This window comes from Gymnoscopelus braueri (assembly GCF_963280865.1).
Source record: "Gymnoscopelus braueri genome assembly, chromosome: 1".
Classification (NCBI taxonomy): domain Eukaryota; kingdom Metazoa; phylum Chordata; class Actinopteri; order Myctophiformes; family Myctophidae; genus Gymnoscopelus; species Gymnoscopelus braueri.
In genome coordinates this window covers 36787373-36804872 of record NC_137603.1, presented here as the reverse complement: position 1 = coordinate 36804872, position 17500 = coordinate 36787373, and the positions used below count along the sequence as shown (strand labels likewise).

At 45.6% G+C, this 17500-nt stretch overlaps 1 protein-coding gene across 1 annotated transcript in view; it reads left to right on the top strand.

Moving 5' to 3' along the window:
- znf536 (zinc finger protein 536) overlaps window positions 1-17500 on the top strand; it is a gene marked incomplete at its 5' end in the record, with an annotated part of 54882 nt that overhangs the window by 3789 nt on the left and 33593 nt on the right. Inside the window, one exon of the mRNA XM_080433033.1 lies at window positions 5237-7045. Within this exon, the coding sequence (XP_080289159.1) occupies window positions 5237-7045 (1809 nt within the window). The remainder of the gene's footprint in view (window positions 1-5236; window positions 7046-17500) is intronic.

Genomic DNA, 17500 nt, shown 5'->3' with positions numbered 1-17500 from the left:
TATTAATTTCCTCTTGAACAGTGAGTGGGAAAATATCCATTAGCGAAATTAACCACAGTTTTCTAGGTAGCGAACATTGTGTGGCTGGGGCGCTACAGTGTGGGGCCACAGCTAATGAACACACTGCAGAGGGTGATATTTCATTATACAAATTAATGCTCACATTTTAATGGGAAAGTCACATAATGAATCTAGGCTTCAGTGACAGCAATTAGAGGCCCAGATTGTCCCCTTCTGGACAAGGCACTATTTAGCAGTAAGCAGCTGTGTGTAAAAAAATAAAAAGGTCCTCGCTCTTGACAATGGCCACACATAACTTCAGGCAGGCCAGCGTAGCCAATAAGAGTCCCCCGCTCACCTTTAAATGAGGAGTGAGGGAGACGAGGGGAGGGGAGGGGAGGGGAGGGGAGGCCTTGCCCATGTCACTTAACCTTAACCTAACCTTGTAATCACAATGAATCAGGAGGGACCTGTGATCTCCCTTCCCATTCCTCTCTCCCTTCTCTCCTCACCACCTTCCCTGCTCTTACCCTTTTTTCTCTTTTTTTCTGTCTACTTTCAACTACCACTACACACAACCCACCCCCTGGCCTCTCTCTCTCTCTCTCTCTCTCTCTCTCTCTCTCTCTCTCTCTCTCTCTCTCTCTCTCTCTCTCTCTCTCTCTCTCTGTCTCTCTCTCTCTGTCTGTCTGTATCTCTCTCTCTCTCTCTCTCTCTCTCTAGCTCTCTCTCACTCTCTCACTCCCCCATGTCACCCTCAAATGAATGTGTCTAAAGGTTAGTTATATCTATTAAAAAATGGATATAGCCTACGTAACCACTTAAAACCTGTCATCCCTATTTTGGCCATTTCATTGTTATGAGTCTTCAAAATTGTAAAACATTTCGCTCAACGCATCACATCGTCGCCTGTAGATCAGCTACTTTTGCTATCTATTCATCGTACGACCAAGTAGGCCTATACAAGGTTTAAGTGGTTAAGTTATTGTCGCTGTCAGGCAGAAACCTTGGTATGTCCAAAATTGTTACTTTACAGGAGATGAAAACCTGTGTTCCAATGGATCGAATGTAGTTATATTATTTAGTCACAAGCTCTTGTTAATACTTTTCCTCGGTTAAATATTCGTAAAACCCATAGACACAGTTAGCTCATCTAAAAGCTCACATGCTCATTCACGACGCATTGTGAGCTTGTAGATCAGCAATTTATAATACTCCTTTAGCATGTGTGACACTGCTGTACAATGAAGTCTGCCCCGACAGCAACAGTATAACAGTAACATCCAGTGAGTCAGTTGGGTTTGAACCCTGCTACCTCTAAGGTAAATCTCTCTGCCATCCCATCAGTATTGTTTTGCTGTCACTCAGTGCAGGCATATGGAAATTCATCACATAGTATGTCATATCTATTAGGCCCTTTTTAATTGCCCCCGCGTACAGTCTTGGGCTGTTTATCCTCGCGCGTTACCATGGTGCCGTCACAAATCACACGAGGCCAGATGAAATCATTTCCCGTCCACGTACAGTGGAACACTACAACATACCAAAGAAAAAAATCTGACACCAGCCCAGGAAAAGGCAGGGAGAGCTGATTTACACCCAGCAAGGTGTCACCATTTTATGGGCTATATTTTTTCAAATCACCTTCAAACTTAAACAAGCTCAGGGGCGGATTTCATCCTATTTCTCAGCTATAGAAAATGTCTTCATCAGAGACGGTTGGTTATCTTTCAGCAGAAGTTAACCACTTACATCTAGTAGTCTTAGTAAACTGGACCTGAGTTGTCTCTGTGATGTAGATTTGCTATCTTTTGGCTAATGTTCCCCTCAGAATAATTCAAGTGGTTAAACGCAACCCAGGACCACCACCTCTACCACCGCGATTGACAAGAACAACAACAACAATACAAAAGTTTACCGTTCTATTTTTAAATTCGCAAATTGCAATTTCCTGCTTTTGTTGCGGGCGGTGATCTGTCATGTGGCGGGGAGGTTGTGCTGTTTGCGCTGATATCAATTAAAAGTGGATTAACGGGTACATAATGACCTTTAGCAGTAAATTGTGTGTAATGTTGCAAGGCAGGATACAGTATATTCCCCAGATGTCACACCAGGCCCCTGACGTATGATGGAGCAGATGTCTTAGCCGCTCCAAATGGCCCACTAAGACACAGTCACACACACACACACACACACACACACACACACACACACACACACACACGCACACGCTTGCACGCACGCGCATACGCACACGCACGCGCACGCGCACACGCACGCGCACACACACGCACGCACGCACGCACACACGTCATGCACTGCACACAAGCTGACAAACACCCACCAACACGAGTGGATGTGAGCGCTCATATTCGTCCTTGTTGCTGGTGAACACTGTAGATCTAGATTCCATAATGAAAAAAATAAAATGCTATAAATCGATGCCCCTCAGAGGGCGCGCATGGATGCATTTTCAGTTATCCCCAAGAACATCAAAGGGGATGCACCAAGCAAACTTTTTTTGTCGTCATTTCAGATATCAAGATGTAACATTAATCCTCATTTTACCCCCATGTACATTAACATTATTTTATAAGAGAGAGAAAGAGAGGGAGGAGAGAAAAAATCAGATCAGTCTAATTTGTGTCTAATTTGGCTCCTAGAATATCATTTTGTCCAGTTAGACGAATTGAGAATGATCATTTGCATCAGGGACGTTTCCTTATTAAATCAGCAGTGAGCCTCTGTTCGGCAGCTCACAGGAGAAGCACTTATTGGGTTAAAAGCTCATCTCGCATGGTTTATTTTAAATATACTCTATGCTTCATAGCCACTCTAGTGTAAAATAAAAGATATCAAATCACTCTGTCTTTCTATGTATAGTCAGGGATATCTGTCTCACATGCTTGCTCTGTCTCACTCTCTCATCTCATCTCATCTCTCTCACTCTCTCTCTCTCTCTCTCTCTCTCTCTCTCTCTCTCTCTCTCTCTGTCTCTCTCTCTCTCACAACCCCCCCTCCCCTACTGTTTCCACCTTAGCTTTTCTTTTGTGTTTTCTTCCATTCTTTGCTCTCCGGTATCAATATTGTATTGAGTCGGTGTTTGTGGCCCTTTATTTGAGAACTCTGCAGTAGGTCTGCAGATCGCACAGTCTTTTTCTGGAATGGTGCCCTCCAAATAATGATAAATTACTTGAGCAGTATGCCATTTGCTAATTATATCCATGATTTACTACACAGCCCGACTTAAATCATTCAAACCAGCCTTGCGTAACAATGCAATTTTTTCCCCCTTTTTTCTTTTTTTCTTTTTTTTAGTTTAAAAAATGGTTTCCATGTGTATAATCTAAACATTTTATGGCCACATACACACACACACACACACACACACACACACACACACACACACACACACACACACACACACACACACACACACACACACACACACACACACACACACACACACACTCACACACACACTCACACTCACACTCACACTCACACACAGCACATGACAAACATCCCTCATAATTCTCTACTCTGTTTTTGGCTCTTTCACTCTTAACACACTTAAACTGTTATCCCTCATACAAGTTTTCCGTTCCCAGAACTTTTTATATGTGTATAAAAAAAATCTAGTTTAGCATTTTTCTTTTCTTTCTTTCGGTTCATTGTTTAATGATTCCAAATCTGGCTTGCGTTCCAAGCCTATTATAATTGCTAGCAGGATGCGTTCTATTTCAACCTAAGTAACTTATCATTACAAATGCAACGGAAAGATCCACTTTTGGCAGAATTACGCTGGTGTTTTACCCTTATCAAGAATACTCATGAATATTCATAAACGTTCAGAGAGTAAATAAGTGTATGTAAATGTTCCACAATAGATTGAGCCCATCTTTTAATATCGTAAATCTCTTTGATCTACGTACAGTTCAGTGATTCATAATGTCCTTTATGATACGACTCCGCTCAAACATTCTTACACCAGCATGTGGTTCACATATGTAGCTCGCTGATTTTCCTTTTCTTTTCCTTTTTTTCTCTTTTTTTTTTCATCATCTACTGACTTCAGTTTCATACAGAGTGTATCGTCCATATTTCTGCTCCCAGCACAGTGTGGAAGATCTTTCTGCCGTGGCTGATTTATGTCTCCAAAGATAAACTGCAAATAGAGAATGTCCGAGAAATCGCACTCTCCTCGCCAAGGCACAGGCCTGACAACAAACAAGACCAAAACAGAGGCATGATGAGCCCACCGCAGGCACACACACACACACACACACACACACACACACACACACACACACACACGTGTGCGCGCGCGCACGCACGCACACACACAGACCACACACGCGCGCAAGCATGCACGCCAACACACATGGAGACATAAACCGCCACGCAGAGCCCTAGCCGCGCCCTCAGCCCCAGCACCACCTCGCTCATACAAACAGAGATAGGATCGAGACAGTTTTGTTGTCAGCTGAAAATATTATCTGTTATAGTGGACTGAAAGCGCCATATGGTGAAATGTTTTTTTTTTTATATGGTGTCGATGTGAATGATGGCTCACTTGGCGGCACTGGATCGAGCTGGATCGACCCGTATTCACATGCCACCACCCCCCACCTCCTCCTCCTCCTCCTCCACCATCACTACTACTACCACACGCACAAACGCGCGCACACACACACGCACGCACGCACGCACACACGCACACGCACACGCACACGCACACGCACACACACACACACACACAATCATCCCAAACTGCAAAATATAGTGGAGAAAAAGAGACAACGGACTGTTTGCTGAATGCAAATTGGTATTCAATGTCCCTGTTGTGTTTTCATAAAATACCATATTGGTTTCTTTTTTCTGTCAGTATCTACCTCTACAGCTCATTTTGATTGGGTTTTTAATATGTATCTGTTTTGACAAAATAATGCAATCCCAATGCAGTGCAATTACCAAACAGCTCAACTTATTTTATGGTAGTTAATGAAATGAATATCATTTTATTCATTTGACCTCAATTCTTTTGTTCGAGGGGGGTGGGGGGGGGTACATGACCCTAGGGTCCACATTCCCTGTTCCAATAAATAGTCTTTGATATTCAGTCAGTCTAATAATCAGGGTAATTATTCAATCTCTCCAATCTCTCTTTATCATTTCTCTCTCTCTCTCTCTCTCTCTCTCTCTCTCTCTCTCTCTCTCTCTCTCTCTCTCTCAGGAGAGAAGCCCTACCGATGCCCTCATTGTGACTATGCTGGCACCCAGTCTGCCAGTCTGAAGTACCACCTGGAGCGCCACCACCGCGAGCGCCAGAACGGCACCGCCGCTGGCTCCGCCTCCGGACACGGCCCCTCCTCTGAGCACAAAGAGGACCATGGGAAGACGGTCAGCAGTGGCGGCATCTTCGCTCGCCCAGACGTCCTCCGTAGTGTTTTCAAGGGCATGCCTCCCAACCTGGACTTCAGAGGAGGGCCGTTGCTGCCACACCAGTGGGCGTCGCCTGGCATGATGTCTCCCCGTGATAGAGAGCGCGAGAGGGAGCGTGGAGAACGCCACTTTGACTCCGCCTCCTCAGCAGAGAACTTGAAGAACTCCGCCGACGGGCCGTCCTCGCTGATCTCCTCGGCAACAGAGAGCCCCGCCAGCTTCTCGGACCTGGGCAGAGCCTACCAAAGCATGATGGGAAATGGAGTCCACTTCCAGGGCTCCCTGCAAGCTTTCATGGACAGCTTTGTGCTTAGCTCCATGAAGAAGGACATGAAGGACAGCCAGAGCCCGGTACAGCTCCAGAGCCAGCGCTACTACGACAGCGGCGAGCCCAAGGCCAAGCGGGCCGACGCAGACAGAGAAGAGAGGGTTGAAACCAAGCAAAAAGGCAAGCCTGGGTCCCAGTACGAGCCGTTGGACCTGTCGGTATCGGTCCGGCCTGAGTCTGGCTCCGGTTCTCTCCCAGGCTCCTCAGTCACCATCCAGGACAACGTAGCCTGGCACGGCTGCCTTTTCTGCTCCTTCTCCACGGCCTCCTTGGAGCTCATGGCTCTCCACCTCCAGGCCAACCACTTGGGCAAGACCCAGCAGCAGCAACAGCAGCAGCAGCAGCAGCAACAGCAGCAACAGCAGCAACAGCAGCGCTCCGACAAGGAGCTCCACGGAGAGGCCTCCTCCACTGCCTCCACACACCACTCCACCAGCATCAAGAGTTTGTCCATCGACAGAGATGGAGATGGAGAAAAGAGCCACGGAGGCTGGAACAATCACCTGGACGCCCACAACCCCTTCCAGAGCGATTTCTACAGGCAGTACGGGGGCCTGTACGATGGATCCCCCAGGGCCAGCCAGGCGCTCCAGGGTTACGGGGCCGTGGACCAAGGGCTGGACCTGCCCAGCCAGACCTTGGGAGGCACATCCTCAGCCGGGGATGATCAGACCTCCGAGAGGGGCTCCTGCGGAGAAGCCGAGGACGACCGGGGCGGCTCCGACGATGAGGCCGGGAGAGCCGGGGAGACCCCCTCGACCACCCCCAAGAGACAGCGGCGCCGGAACAACTCGGATCTCGACGACGAGGACGAGCTGGGGGCCGAGGAGGAGGAGGAGGAGGATAGGGAGGACGACGAAAGGATGGAGGTAGAGAGGGAGGACGAGGAGAGTCCCTCCCCCGACCACCACCACCAGAACCACCCCAAGCAGCTTCAGGGGGACTCCAGCCCTCCGCCTCCGACTGCCCAGAGGGGCGGCGTAGGGTCGGCGGCTTCCTCCGCCATGGCGCCTCTCTCGCTGGCTCCCCAGACACAGAGCCAGGGCTTGTCCCTGGAGAAGCAGTGGCAGCAGGGCCTGGGCCTGCTGTCGTCTCCCGGAGGTGCGACGGGGCTGCTGAAGGCCGAGCAGCACAGTCACTTGGAGCAGCAGATGAACATGAACATGCTCTCCGTCCTCAGAGCCTACAGCAACGACAACCTGGCTGCCTTCAATGGCCTGGGGGGCGCTGGTGGTCCGGTGATGAGCAGCATGAAGAGGCCAGATGCACCCGGTGAGTGTGTGCGCTCTATTCCTACTATCGCAGTGGTTCTCAAAGTTGGGTTCTGGGACCCACAGGGGGTTAACCACTTTAACCCTATATACATTATACAGCACATCGGCTATTTGAAAATAGCAGATCTACAAACTCACAACACAAAAATTGTGTTGTTTTAACAACATTAGGCCAAAAACATTTATTTGGGGTTCCCTGACATGAAACCGTTTGAGAACCACTACTCTAAACGCTATAACAGAACAGACTTATGTACAACAGTAAAATCCTCAGGTTCATTTACCTCAGAGTGTAAAAATGGACCCAAATGTGGATCCGTTTTGGTACATTTTTTACACTCTCTGAGTTAAATTAACACTGAGGATTTTACAGTGAAGTGGCATTTACAGATAACCTTGCAGACATTGGCCCCAACTAGGGCTGGTCAGTATGTCAATGTGAAATCTCTATTGCGGTATCAGAGTAGTAGTCTGGAATTTTGGATATCATAATATCGTGAAGTTTTCCAGGTTTTAAAGGCTGCATTACAGTAAAGTCATGTAATTTTCCTTACCCGACTGTTCTACAGTAGCTGTTCTAGCAATGAATTGCCTTTCCCCTCTTAGTTATTATAGGCATTACTGAGGTAATTATTTATAATTAAAAAAAGCCATTGTCAAACTATTTTTGTAAAAGTACATTTCACAATATCTTTAATATTTTTTCAAAATATTGTGATATTTGATTTTCTCCATATGGCCCAGCCTTAGTCCCAATGATAGTTTACGGTACAATATGTATGTGAATTCATGTGCACAAAACACCTTATACTAGTTGATCTACTGTATACTAGGTCTGCTCCTTTTTCCCTATACACCAAATATTCACCAAAAATAACTGATCTACAAGCTAGAATGTGTCGCAATGTGATGCATTGTGAGCTTGTAAATTATATGCTATGTTTGCTGAATGTTCAACCCCAGATTAGGGAAGCTAGAGTTCAATGGTTTCAGTGGTTTAATTTTCCTAACTCCATTCGCCAAACAGGAACCCACACACACAAGCACACGCACACGCACACGCACACGCACACGCACACACACACACACACACACACACACACACACACACACACACACACACACACACACACACACACACACACACACACACACACACACACACACACACACACACACACACACACACACACACACACACACACACACACACACACACACACACACACAAATACAAGACAAGAAAACCAGACAAAAACACATATACTGTATACAATCTTTTTGGTGATGCTCATAAAAATAATCTCAGACACTGAAGGCCCAGAGATTGTCTCTGAAGTGATTTCAGCCTTATTTCAAGCAAGTTTAGAAGCTATCGGCCTGGCGTGTAGCAACAGATTAATCTTTATTACACGTTTATATTACGGGGAGTGTGGCGCCTCCCTCTCTGTTGGCCGTGTGGAGGGAATTGCCCTGGGTGAGAGGGAGCAGGACCTCGGCTCTCCCTGCCTTCTCCTCCACATGTCTCTTAACTATCTTAGCTCTCATAAAGCCACCTCCCAAAAGCCCATTACTTTATAAGAGCCGCCGATCTATGACCCTTTGAAAAATGAACTGTCAGCTTTCATGTTTCCACTATGGTTACAGCCGCTCCTTGAGACTTGAGAAGGAGGAGAGAGTAGTTTTTGTACTTATTTTTATATTAATTTCCTCGGTTGTATTTTTGTTTTACACAGGGTTCTTCTGCAGTTTATAGTGATTAAACATACAGTATATACACACATGTCCTTCTTCATGGAGCTAAGCACAAAGCTGTCCATGAAAGCTTGCATATATATATATATATATATATATATATATATATATATATATATATATATATAATATATATATATATATATATATATATATATATATATAGTATGTACTGTACATGGTTAGAGTGAGAGCTTTTACTTCAAAAGTAAGTACTGTAGAAGCGTAATTGTTCAAGACAAATTGGAGAAACTTAACTCACTTCATCATATAAAGAGTTGAATCAGCTGGTGATTTTTTTTTTTGGGTGGTTTGACAGCATCTTCAAACTTCTTCTTACCTGCAGTAGATAACGGTGGAACTTTACATTCAGTCTGTCTCTGCTAATAAGGTTAAGCATCATGAAACACACACACACACACACACACACACGCACACGCACACACACACACACACACACACACACACACACACACACACACACACACACACACACACACACACACACATACACAAACATCTGCCATCCAGAATTTTTTTTTTTTTTTTTTTTTTTTTAACCTATTTCCCAATGTCGTATCAAAACTGAAAAGGTATTCCAAAGCTCCTACAGATGTCTGTAGAAAAGACGGGGTGGCAAAATGATATTCAGCTGTGAAACGATTAAATGTGTTTTTTTGACAGCCTGTGCTGAATTTTACACAGAAGCACATTCCTGATATGCTGCTGATAGGGAACACGCTCCCCAGTGGTTCTGTACGTGGGACTAACACACACATACAGTGCATTTTGTGTTTTTCTAATACTGTACACAGATTTGTTCTATTGTCCAGTATCTTTTTCTTATTTTCACCTTCTCTCAATGTAAGTATTTTTTGTGCGTGAGTTGGTGTTAAAAAAGATACAGTAGATATTTTTATTTGATTATGAGAGTTCATGTTAAGATATTTTTAATAGCAGATTTTTTTCTTGACATGAAGAACACAGTGGAAGTGTACACACTGATAATGAAGCTTCACAGCTGTGTCTATCTGACCTTTACGTCCAACAAAGCTCTATCTGTTGTCATGGAGCGTGGCTCATCACACACTGTATGTCATCGTTATAAAGGCATTTCACCTCCATGAATATGATATTTTTGCTAAACAGAAACATGCTTTTGTGAGACAATGCCCTATTTTCGCCCCTCTAATCAGCAAGCATCTGAAAGCTGGCCTCATGACGTTGTCAGTTTCCACTGCAACTTAGAACGCTTGACCTTTTTAGATAAGGCTTTGTCTCTGGAACAAAAGCCCATCTTATGTGTTGTGTTTTTGTCCTAGCCTGACTCAGGCAGGCATTCATTGTAGTAGGAAGGTCCAACCAGTGATTATGTATCATACTGGGTGGCACTGGATACTCACCCACGTAACCACAGGCCTATTCAAAGCTCTTGGATGGCACTGAAGATAGCGTAGAAACATATAAAATCACTCAGATAAGTACTGTAGATAAAAACAAAATATATAGCTGTTGTGTGTGAGAATGCATGAGTGCCTGAATCTGTGCATGAGTCTACAGTATATGTGTACGCATGTTCATTCAATCCACAGGGGCAATTTACGGAGGTGTGGCTCTACCTAGCGTGTCTGAGCGTTTGCGCATGTGCGCAGACATTATGTGTATGTTGTTGCACTGCAGCCTGTGTACAGGTTTTTTACTGTCCTTGTCAAGGCCCTGACAGGCACCCTTGGGCCTCCCTTAGCAGCCAGTCAGCAGTGCTCAGCCTCTAGTGTTACAATGTTCTCTGTGTCACATAACACTGCCCTCTTGCCCTACCCAACAGGTCAGGCAGTGTACACACAGCCAAGCCCAGACAGCTTAATACATTCACAGCTGGACAGAACACTTCTGAGAAACAAGGGCATGTTTTGAACCGTGTTCACTGCCTGGCAAAAAGCTTGGGTCTGCCCCCGACTGACTGCTCAGAATAAGGCCAGAGGTAGTGCACGCATGCTCCCTGGAGGGGATGTTGGATTATCTGGTTGCTATCTTTTTTGTTTTATTGTCCTTTATTTGGCTATTGATCTAGCTATCCCCCTATCACATACACATAAACACAGAAGAACTCGCTCTGTAATAATACAGTAAATCGGTACATAACCAATAGGGTAGCAGCCTTTCAGGCTTGAAAGCCTGATATTAATATGTTTTTTGTGGACCGTGGGGGAAATTCTGTCTTACATTCACCCAGCTGAGGGCTGCTCAGATGTTCATTATGAGTGCATGGGATGGGGGGATGGGGGGGGGGGGCAATTAGAGTGTGTAGCTCATGTACACTTCGACACAAGACTGTGGCCGTGTTTTTAGACATTTATGGGGGGTCCTATCATGCAAAAATGTGCCTACTAACTCTGAGGACCCCTAGGGTTCCAGACCCCCCTGTTGAAGACCCATGATATAATGTATAATGATACTTACGTATGCATACTGAAAGCACTGCAGCATGTTTAACTTTTTGTCCATGTTAAAGAAACTCTACATGCATGAAAATGCAGGGATAAGATGTTTTTATATATATATATATATATTGTTTAGTATATATTTCATGGTGAAACATGAAATCTTCTGTCCCCCCTCTGTCTGTCCAACTTATAAACTTCTCATGTTGGGGTCACCCACGGGGAATCACAAGGGCCACACAGTCTACTGTTATTTGAGGGTGGTGGGGGTGGTGAAGCCAACCACAGACACAAAGGAAAAAAGAAAAAGAAAAAGCAACTCAATTCAGATCTGGCAAAATGTGATTATCTGGAGTGGGTTTGCATTAGGTTTGTATGCAAATAGAGCATAAATCATTAATATCGAAAATCTCCCATGAATTTGCGTGAGCTGTTGTAGGGCACGCGCAACGCAGACGCTCGATGGAGAGAGAGGGTGACTGTAGTGGCAGTCTCTTCATTAGTATGCACGGGGGTGGGGAGGTGGGGTGGGGTGGCGTGTCTACAAGCATATGTATGTACGTGCACCTGGGCACATACACACACGTATGTACAGTAACACGCACACGCACACGCACACGCACACACACGCACGCACACGCACGCAACGCACGCACGCACGCACGCACGCGCACACACACACACACACACACACACACACACACACACACACACACACACACACACACACACACACACACACACACACACACACACACACATTCTCTCTCTCTCTCTCTCTCTCTCTCTCTCTCTCTCTCTCTCTTAAACCACACCTACCACATGGCTTGGGGATTCAATTCATCAATAAATGACATTAACTGCAGCAGTGGCTGTGCTTGGTCTTTGTAATCACACACGGCATGCCGAGGACAGACAAGGTATCTAGTTACTGAGGTTCAGTATGCATTGTAAAGATTGATATGAGCCTGCAGATGTGCTTAACACAATCGATACTTGGCTGCAAAGGAGACCTATCTATAGCCATGCATTATCAAACATGAAGTATTACATTATTCAAACAACGCCATACACACCATCAGAGTGTGTGAACACAGGTTCTCACACCGTATTACTTTGCATCGCCACAGCGCCAACATTCATTTAATATCTTCAATGTGTGTCCAGCAGACCTCAGTAGCCAGAACTGGCAGGTTGAATAGGGAATATTGATGCTGGGGTACAGGAGGTCCATAAGAGGTTAAAGGCAGGTTGAATAGGGAATATTGATGCTGGGGTACAGGAGGTCCATAAGAGGTTATAAAAGGCAGGTTGAATAGGCAATATTGATGCCGGGGTACAGGAGGTCCATCAGAGGCTAAAGGCAGGTTGAATATAATTCAACTCCAGCCCATAAGAGGCTGGGGTACAAGAGGTCCATAAGAGGCTGGGGTACAGGAGGTCCATAAGAGGCTAAAGGCACATTTATATTTCACCAAGACCCAGACAGACAGACAGACAGACAGACAGACAGACCGGTGAGTAAACAACACAAGCCATCGTCTTTTATGAATTTATTTCAACTCTGCATAGTGAAGGTAGGAGGCTGATATTACATTATGGCCCCTTTGGGTTTATCAGTTTACCAAACGGCCCTCAAAGACGATACCGTATATTCACTGGCTCCTCTGTCACTCACGGCAAGTGAGAGAGGGAGGTAGTGAGACAGAGACAGAGAGAGAGAGAGAGAGAGAGAGAGAGAGAGAGAGAGAGAGAGAGAGAGAGAGAGATGAGAGAGAGAGAGAGAGAGAGAGAGAGAGAGAGAGAGAATGCCTGTTTCAGGAAGGATTTAAATGTTAAATACAAGTAGGGCTGCAACTATCGATGATCTTCTTAGTGATTATTCTATCGATGACTTTTTTGCATAATTTTTCAAATAATCTAGAAGCACATTTGTTTTATATTTGTATTTATTTGTATACATCAATGAATCAATTAGCCGCTTGTGTTATTTTGTATTTTATAGTGACAATAGCTGCTCTACTATCAATCTACTATCAGCTATTGTCATAATTTTGACATTGACGATTATTAATAGATTATTTGTTATTATTGTTATTATTATGTTTTTTTTATAACTGATCAAATCTATTAACTATTGCACACCTAAATACAAGTCAAGACTTAATTCTCTCTCTCTCTCTCTCTCTCTCTCTCTCTCTCTCTCTCTCTCTCTCTCTCTCTCTCTCTCTCTCTCTCTCTCTCTCTCTCTCTCTCTCTCTCTCTCTCTCTCTCTCTCTCTCTCTCTCTCCCTGTGGTGTGTAGGCCTGTGTGATGTGTGCACAAGGGTAAGGGAGGTGGGTTGTCTACTTTGGTGCAGGGTTGGCCGCGTCGCCAGTGCCAATTACCCCTGTCACAGGGAACATTATGAAGGCACTTCTCACTATGTGGGATTTGAACCCGCAAGCACCCCGGTCGCACACGCGGCGCCCCAGTACTTCCATGCACCGAGCACCACACAAGAACTGTGTGTGTGTGTGTGTGTGTGTGTGTGTGTGTGTGTGTGTGTGTGTGTGTGTGTGTGTGTGTGTGTGTGTGTGTGTGTGTGTGTGTGTGTGTGTGTGTGTGTGCGTGTGTGTTATGCTGAACAGGTTCTTTAAAGCGTTGATGATAATTAAAGACATATGGCAGGTTTGGTGGGCTGGCTGTGAAGCACAGATGTAGTGAATCACAGTTGGCATTACTGGTCTAATTTTCACTTTCTCTGTTCTCCACAAGGAAAGATAGACTTCACAGATGAAACACACACACACACACACACACACACACACACACACACACACACACACACACACACACACACACACACACACACACACACACACACACACACACACACACACACACACACTGATGAAAATGTACAGACTCTCATTGTACACACAAGATACATACTGTAAGACATAGTGCCGACACACTAGCTGAATCCATGTCTTTTATGTATGTAATCACATAGAAAGTCAGCACTCAGCACTCATTGCTCATACTTTTCAGAGCACGTTACTTTGCCTCTTTGAATGTCCTCAAAGGAAACTAGAAAAATCAACATTTAATCGGTAACGTTATTGAAGGCACTGGGAGTTAGTCCATGCTCAGATATTTGAACTTTTATATCGTATTCTGTCTGTCTGATGTTGTAAACATGGGGCAAGCAAGTACACACACACACACACACACACACACACACACACACACACACACACACACACACACACACACACACACACACACACGCACACGCACACGCACACGCACACACACACACACACACACCTGATAATTGACAATAATGCTGTCCTCATCAGGTGAGTAATTACCATTAATTTGGTCGCTGTCAATCTGCTAGCAAACATGTGCACGTGCGTGCACACACACACACACACACATGCACACATTGCTTTGACAAGTAGAAAGGGCTTAGGTACGCATCACTCACTGGCACCCCTGTGTCTTCTAATGAGTAAGATGGATAGACTACCTGCTTTCAGTGAATTATTCACTATATGTAAAATAGGAGGGGAGAGTTTACGTGGCACGTTTCATACGTAATGCCAACGGCATACGTAATGCACCCCCCCACATACTACACACCAACACATTCTCACACATAGTTGTCCTAGAGTGACGAGTTGGGGAGGGAAAATGACAGAGCTTCAATATCTGAGAATTTGGGGGTCAAAAATGGCGCATTGGTGCTTCCAATAACACCCGAAACAGTGGGTAGAACAGCTAGGCTAGTAAGAGTGCTTGGTCTGCACTAGGCCTCTGGTTTGAATCTCACCATGGGTCTGTCTTTTGTTTCTCTCTCTCTAAAGCACATCATGAAAAAACATAGTTTTTTGGTTACTGTGATGTTAAGTTTAGGCGTAGTTTTTTTCTGAGGTTAAGCTTAGGTTCAGGCAAAGTTTTGTGAGGTTATGGTTTGGATAAGGTTAAGTTTAGGCACAGTTTAGGTTTAGGCATAATGTTCTTGAGGATAAGGGTTAGGGTTAGACATAGTTTCGTCAACATGCAACCGGCGACCCGTCATGTCAAATGTTCACATTTCTGGGCAACTGACACAGCTGTAAAATGTGACAGCCCCCCCCCCACACACACACACACACACCCACACACTACCCACACCCACACACAGCACCAAATCAACCTCAGATGTCTAATGCATGAAGAGTTCTCATTTGTACTGTACTCTTTCCCTTCAGCTCTACAAGTCATTATACATGTCATGTTTGGTTTTACTTCGGTATTTCCACCCGAGCAGCACGGCAGCAGGCCACGAGGTCCCGCGACATCTTTTAAGTCATTTTCATCATATTCCTTGCTACGAGCGCACCTTATCAAAGAGAACCTGTCCGTGGCGATGACAACGCCCAGCGAAAGCGCACCAAAGAGACAGACTGTCGCCTCCCCGTCACGGGACAGAGACACCCGTCAAACCTCTCAAACCACCGGCAAACAAACAACAAACCAAAGACATTTGCATTTGGCGTTCCGGCGTCTGTGTCGTCGCCTCTTGTTTTTCTCAGATCTTTGGGTTTCACTTTCCCACACTCCAGGCTCCTGCCTCTCTTTATCTCTCTCTTTCACTCTCTCTCTCGTCTTTTTTCTTACTTGCTGCGAGAGGGCTCAGGCTCCCCTCGCTGATTAAGCTGTCTGGGGGGTGGCTCGGGATGGGCTGGGGGGCTCTGTCTGTCTCTCAATCTGTCTGTCTGTCTTATGAGCGCACCGAGAATGCGCTCATAAGACAAGCTCACATTGCATTGTGAGCTTGTAGGTCTGCTGTTTTCGGCGTGCGACACCTTTATGCGATGGAGCATCAATTAAGCATTAGTTGACACTCTTCCCCCTCCAGCACTAGTTTATGTACTTCCTTTCCTTCTGCCTCGTCTGAACAACAGCATTGACTGTCAGGGAGGCCGCGGTGCTGTTTCACATCTATAGCAGCGTTAGCATTCGTTTTACCGGGCGCCAAGGTGAATCATCACCTTGTCAGCCAACAGTGTAATAGTGGCTGTCAAGCACCTAAGGATGGTACTGTACCTGTTGCTCGCCCACCTCTCTTTGTCTGTCTATCTCTCTCTCACTCTGTGTCCCTCTCTTCCTTCTCTATCTCTCTCTCTCTCTCTCTCTCTTTCTCTCTCTCTCTCCTCTTTTCTCCCTCTCCCTCTCTACTCTTTCTCTCTCTTTCTCCCTGCAGCTGTGGGAATCCTAATATTATTTTCTCCTTGCTAATTTCCCATACATCACCTGCTTTGGTTAGTGAAAGGTCCCTTTTTTCGGTTTTGAAAAGGCTTTGTATTTGTTCTTCTTCTCACTCTCCATGTTTCTCTTCTTCGCCCTGTTTTCACTCATACCTGCATGATGATGATGATGATGATGATAATGATGATGGTGATGTTGGCCACATACATTTCCTGGAAGTACAGTGAATGAAGCAGCGTATTGAGTTGCCCCATGCACTGAAAAAGAAATGGAGACCAATGCTGGGCGATGATGGCCAGCGTTATACCTGGCAATTATTCTATTCATTATATTTCACAAGCACGGGGTGTGTGTGTGTGTGGGGGGGGGGGGTAGCAAATCCTGTTCGTACTGTACGACTGTGTGTGTGAATGTGAGTGTGCAGACTCACACGTGCATGCCTACAGTATGTTTGCACTGTATATTAAGTCGTCAAACACGCACGCACGCGCGCGCGCACGCACGCACGCACACACCGCCCGCCCGCCCGCCCGCCCGCACGCACGCACGCACGCACGCACGCACGCACGCACGCACGCACGCACGCACGCACGCACGCACGCACGCACGCACGCACGCACACACACACACACACACACACACACATACATACATACCACTTCAGTACAACAAAACATGAAACAATGGGTTATAAATTGGCCTTCCGACCCAATATACTTGACATGATCTCCGCTTCCAATCTCGTTAGTTTGCTGTTTGTTTTTTTCCGTCTCCTTCTCCTTCTTCCTCTTCCTCCTCTTCCCCGACTCCTGTAGACTTTGTTCAGTTTGAGTTGCTCCTCTTAAGAATGCGACATTCCCCTTCCCCAGGCACCTCCGAGATGTGAGGAGCAAGCCTCAGTGGAGATGTACTCACAAAGCTCCTCTTCCTCCGAGAGAGAGAGAAAGAGAGAGAGAGAGAGAGAGAGAGAGAGAGATGCTGGAGAGATAGAGAGAAATAGAGAGAGAGAGAGAGAG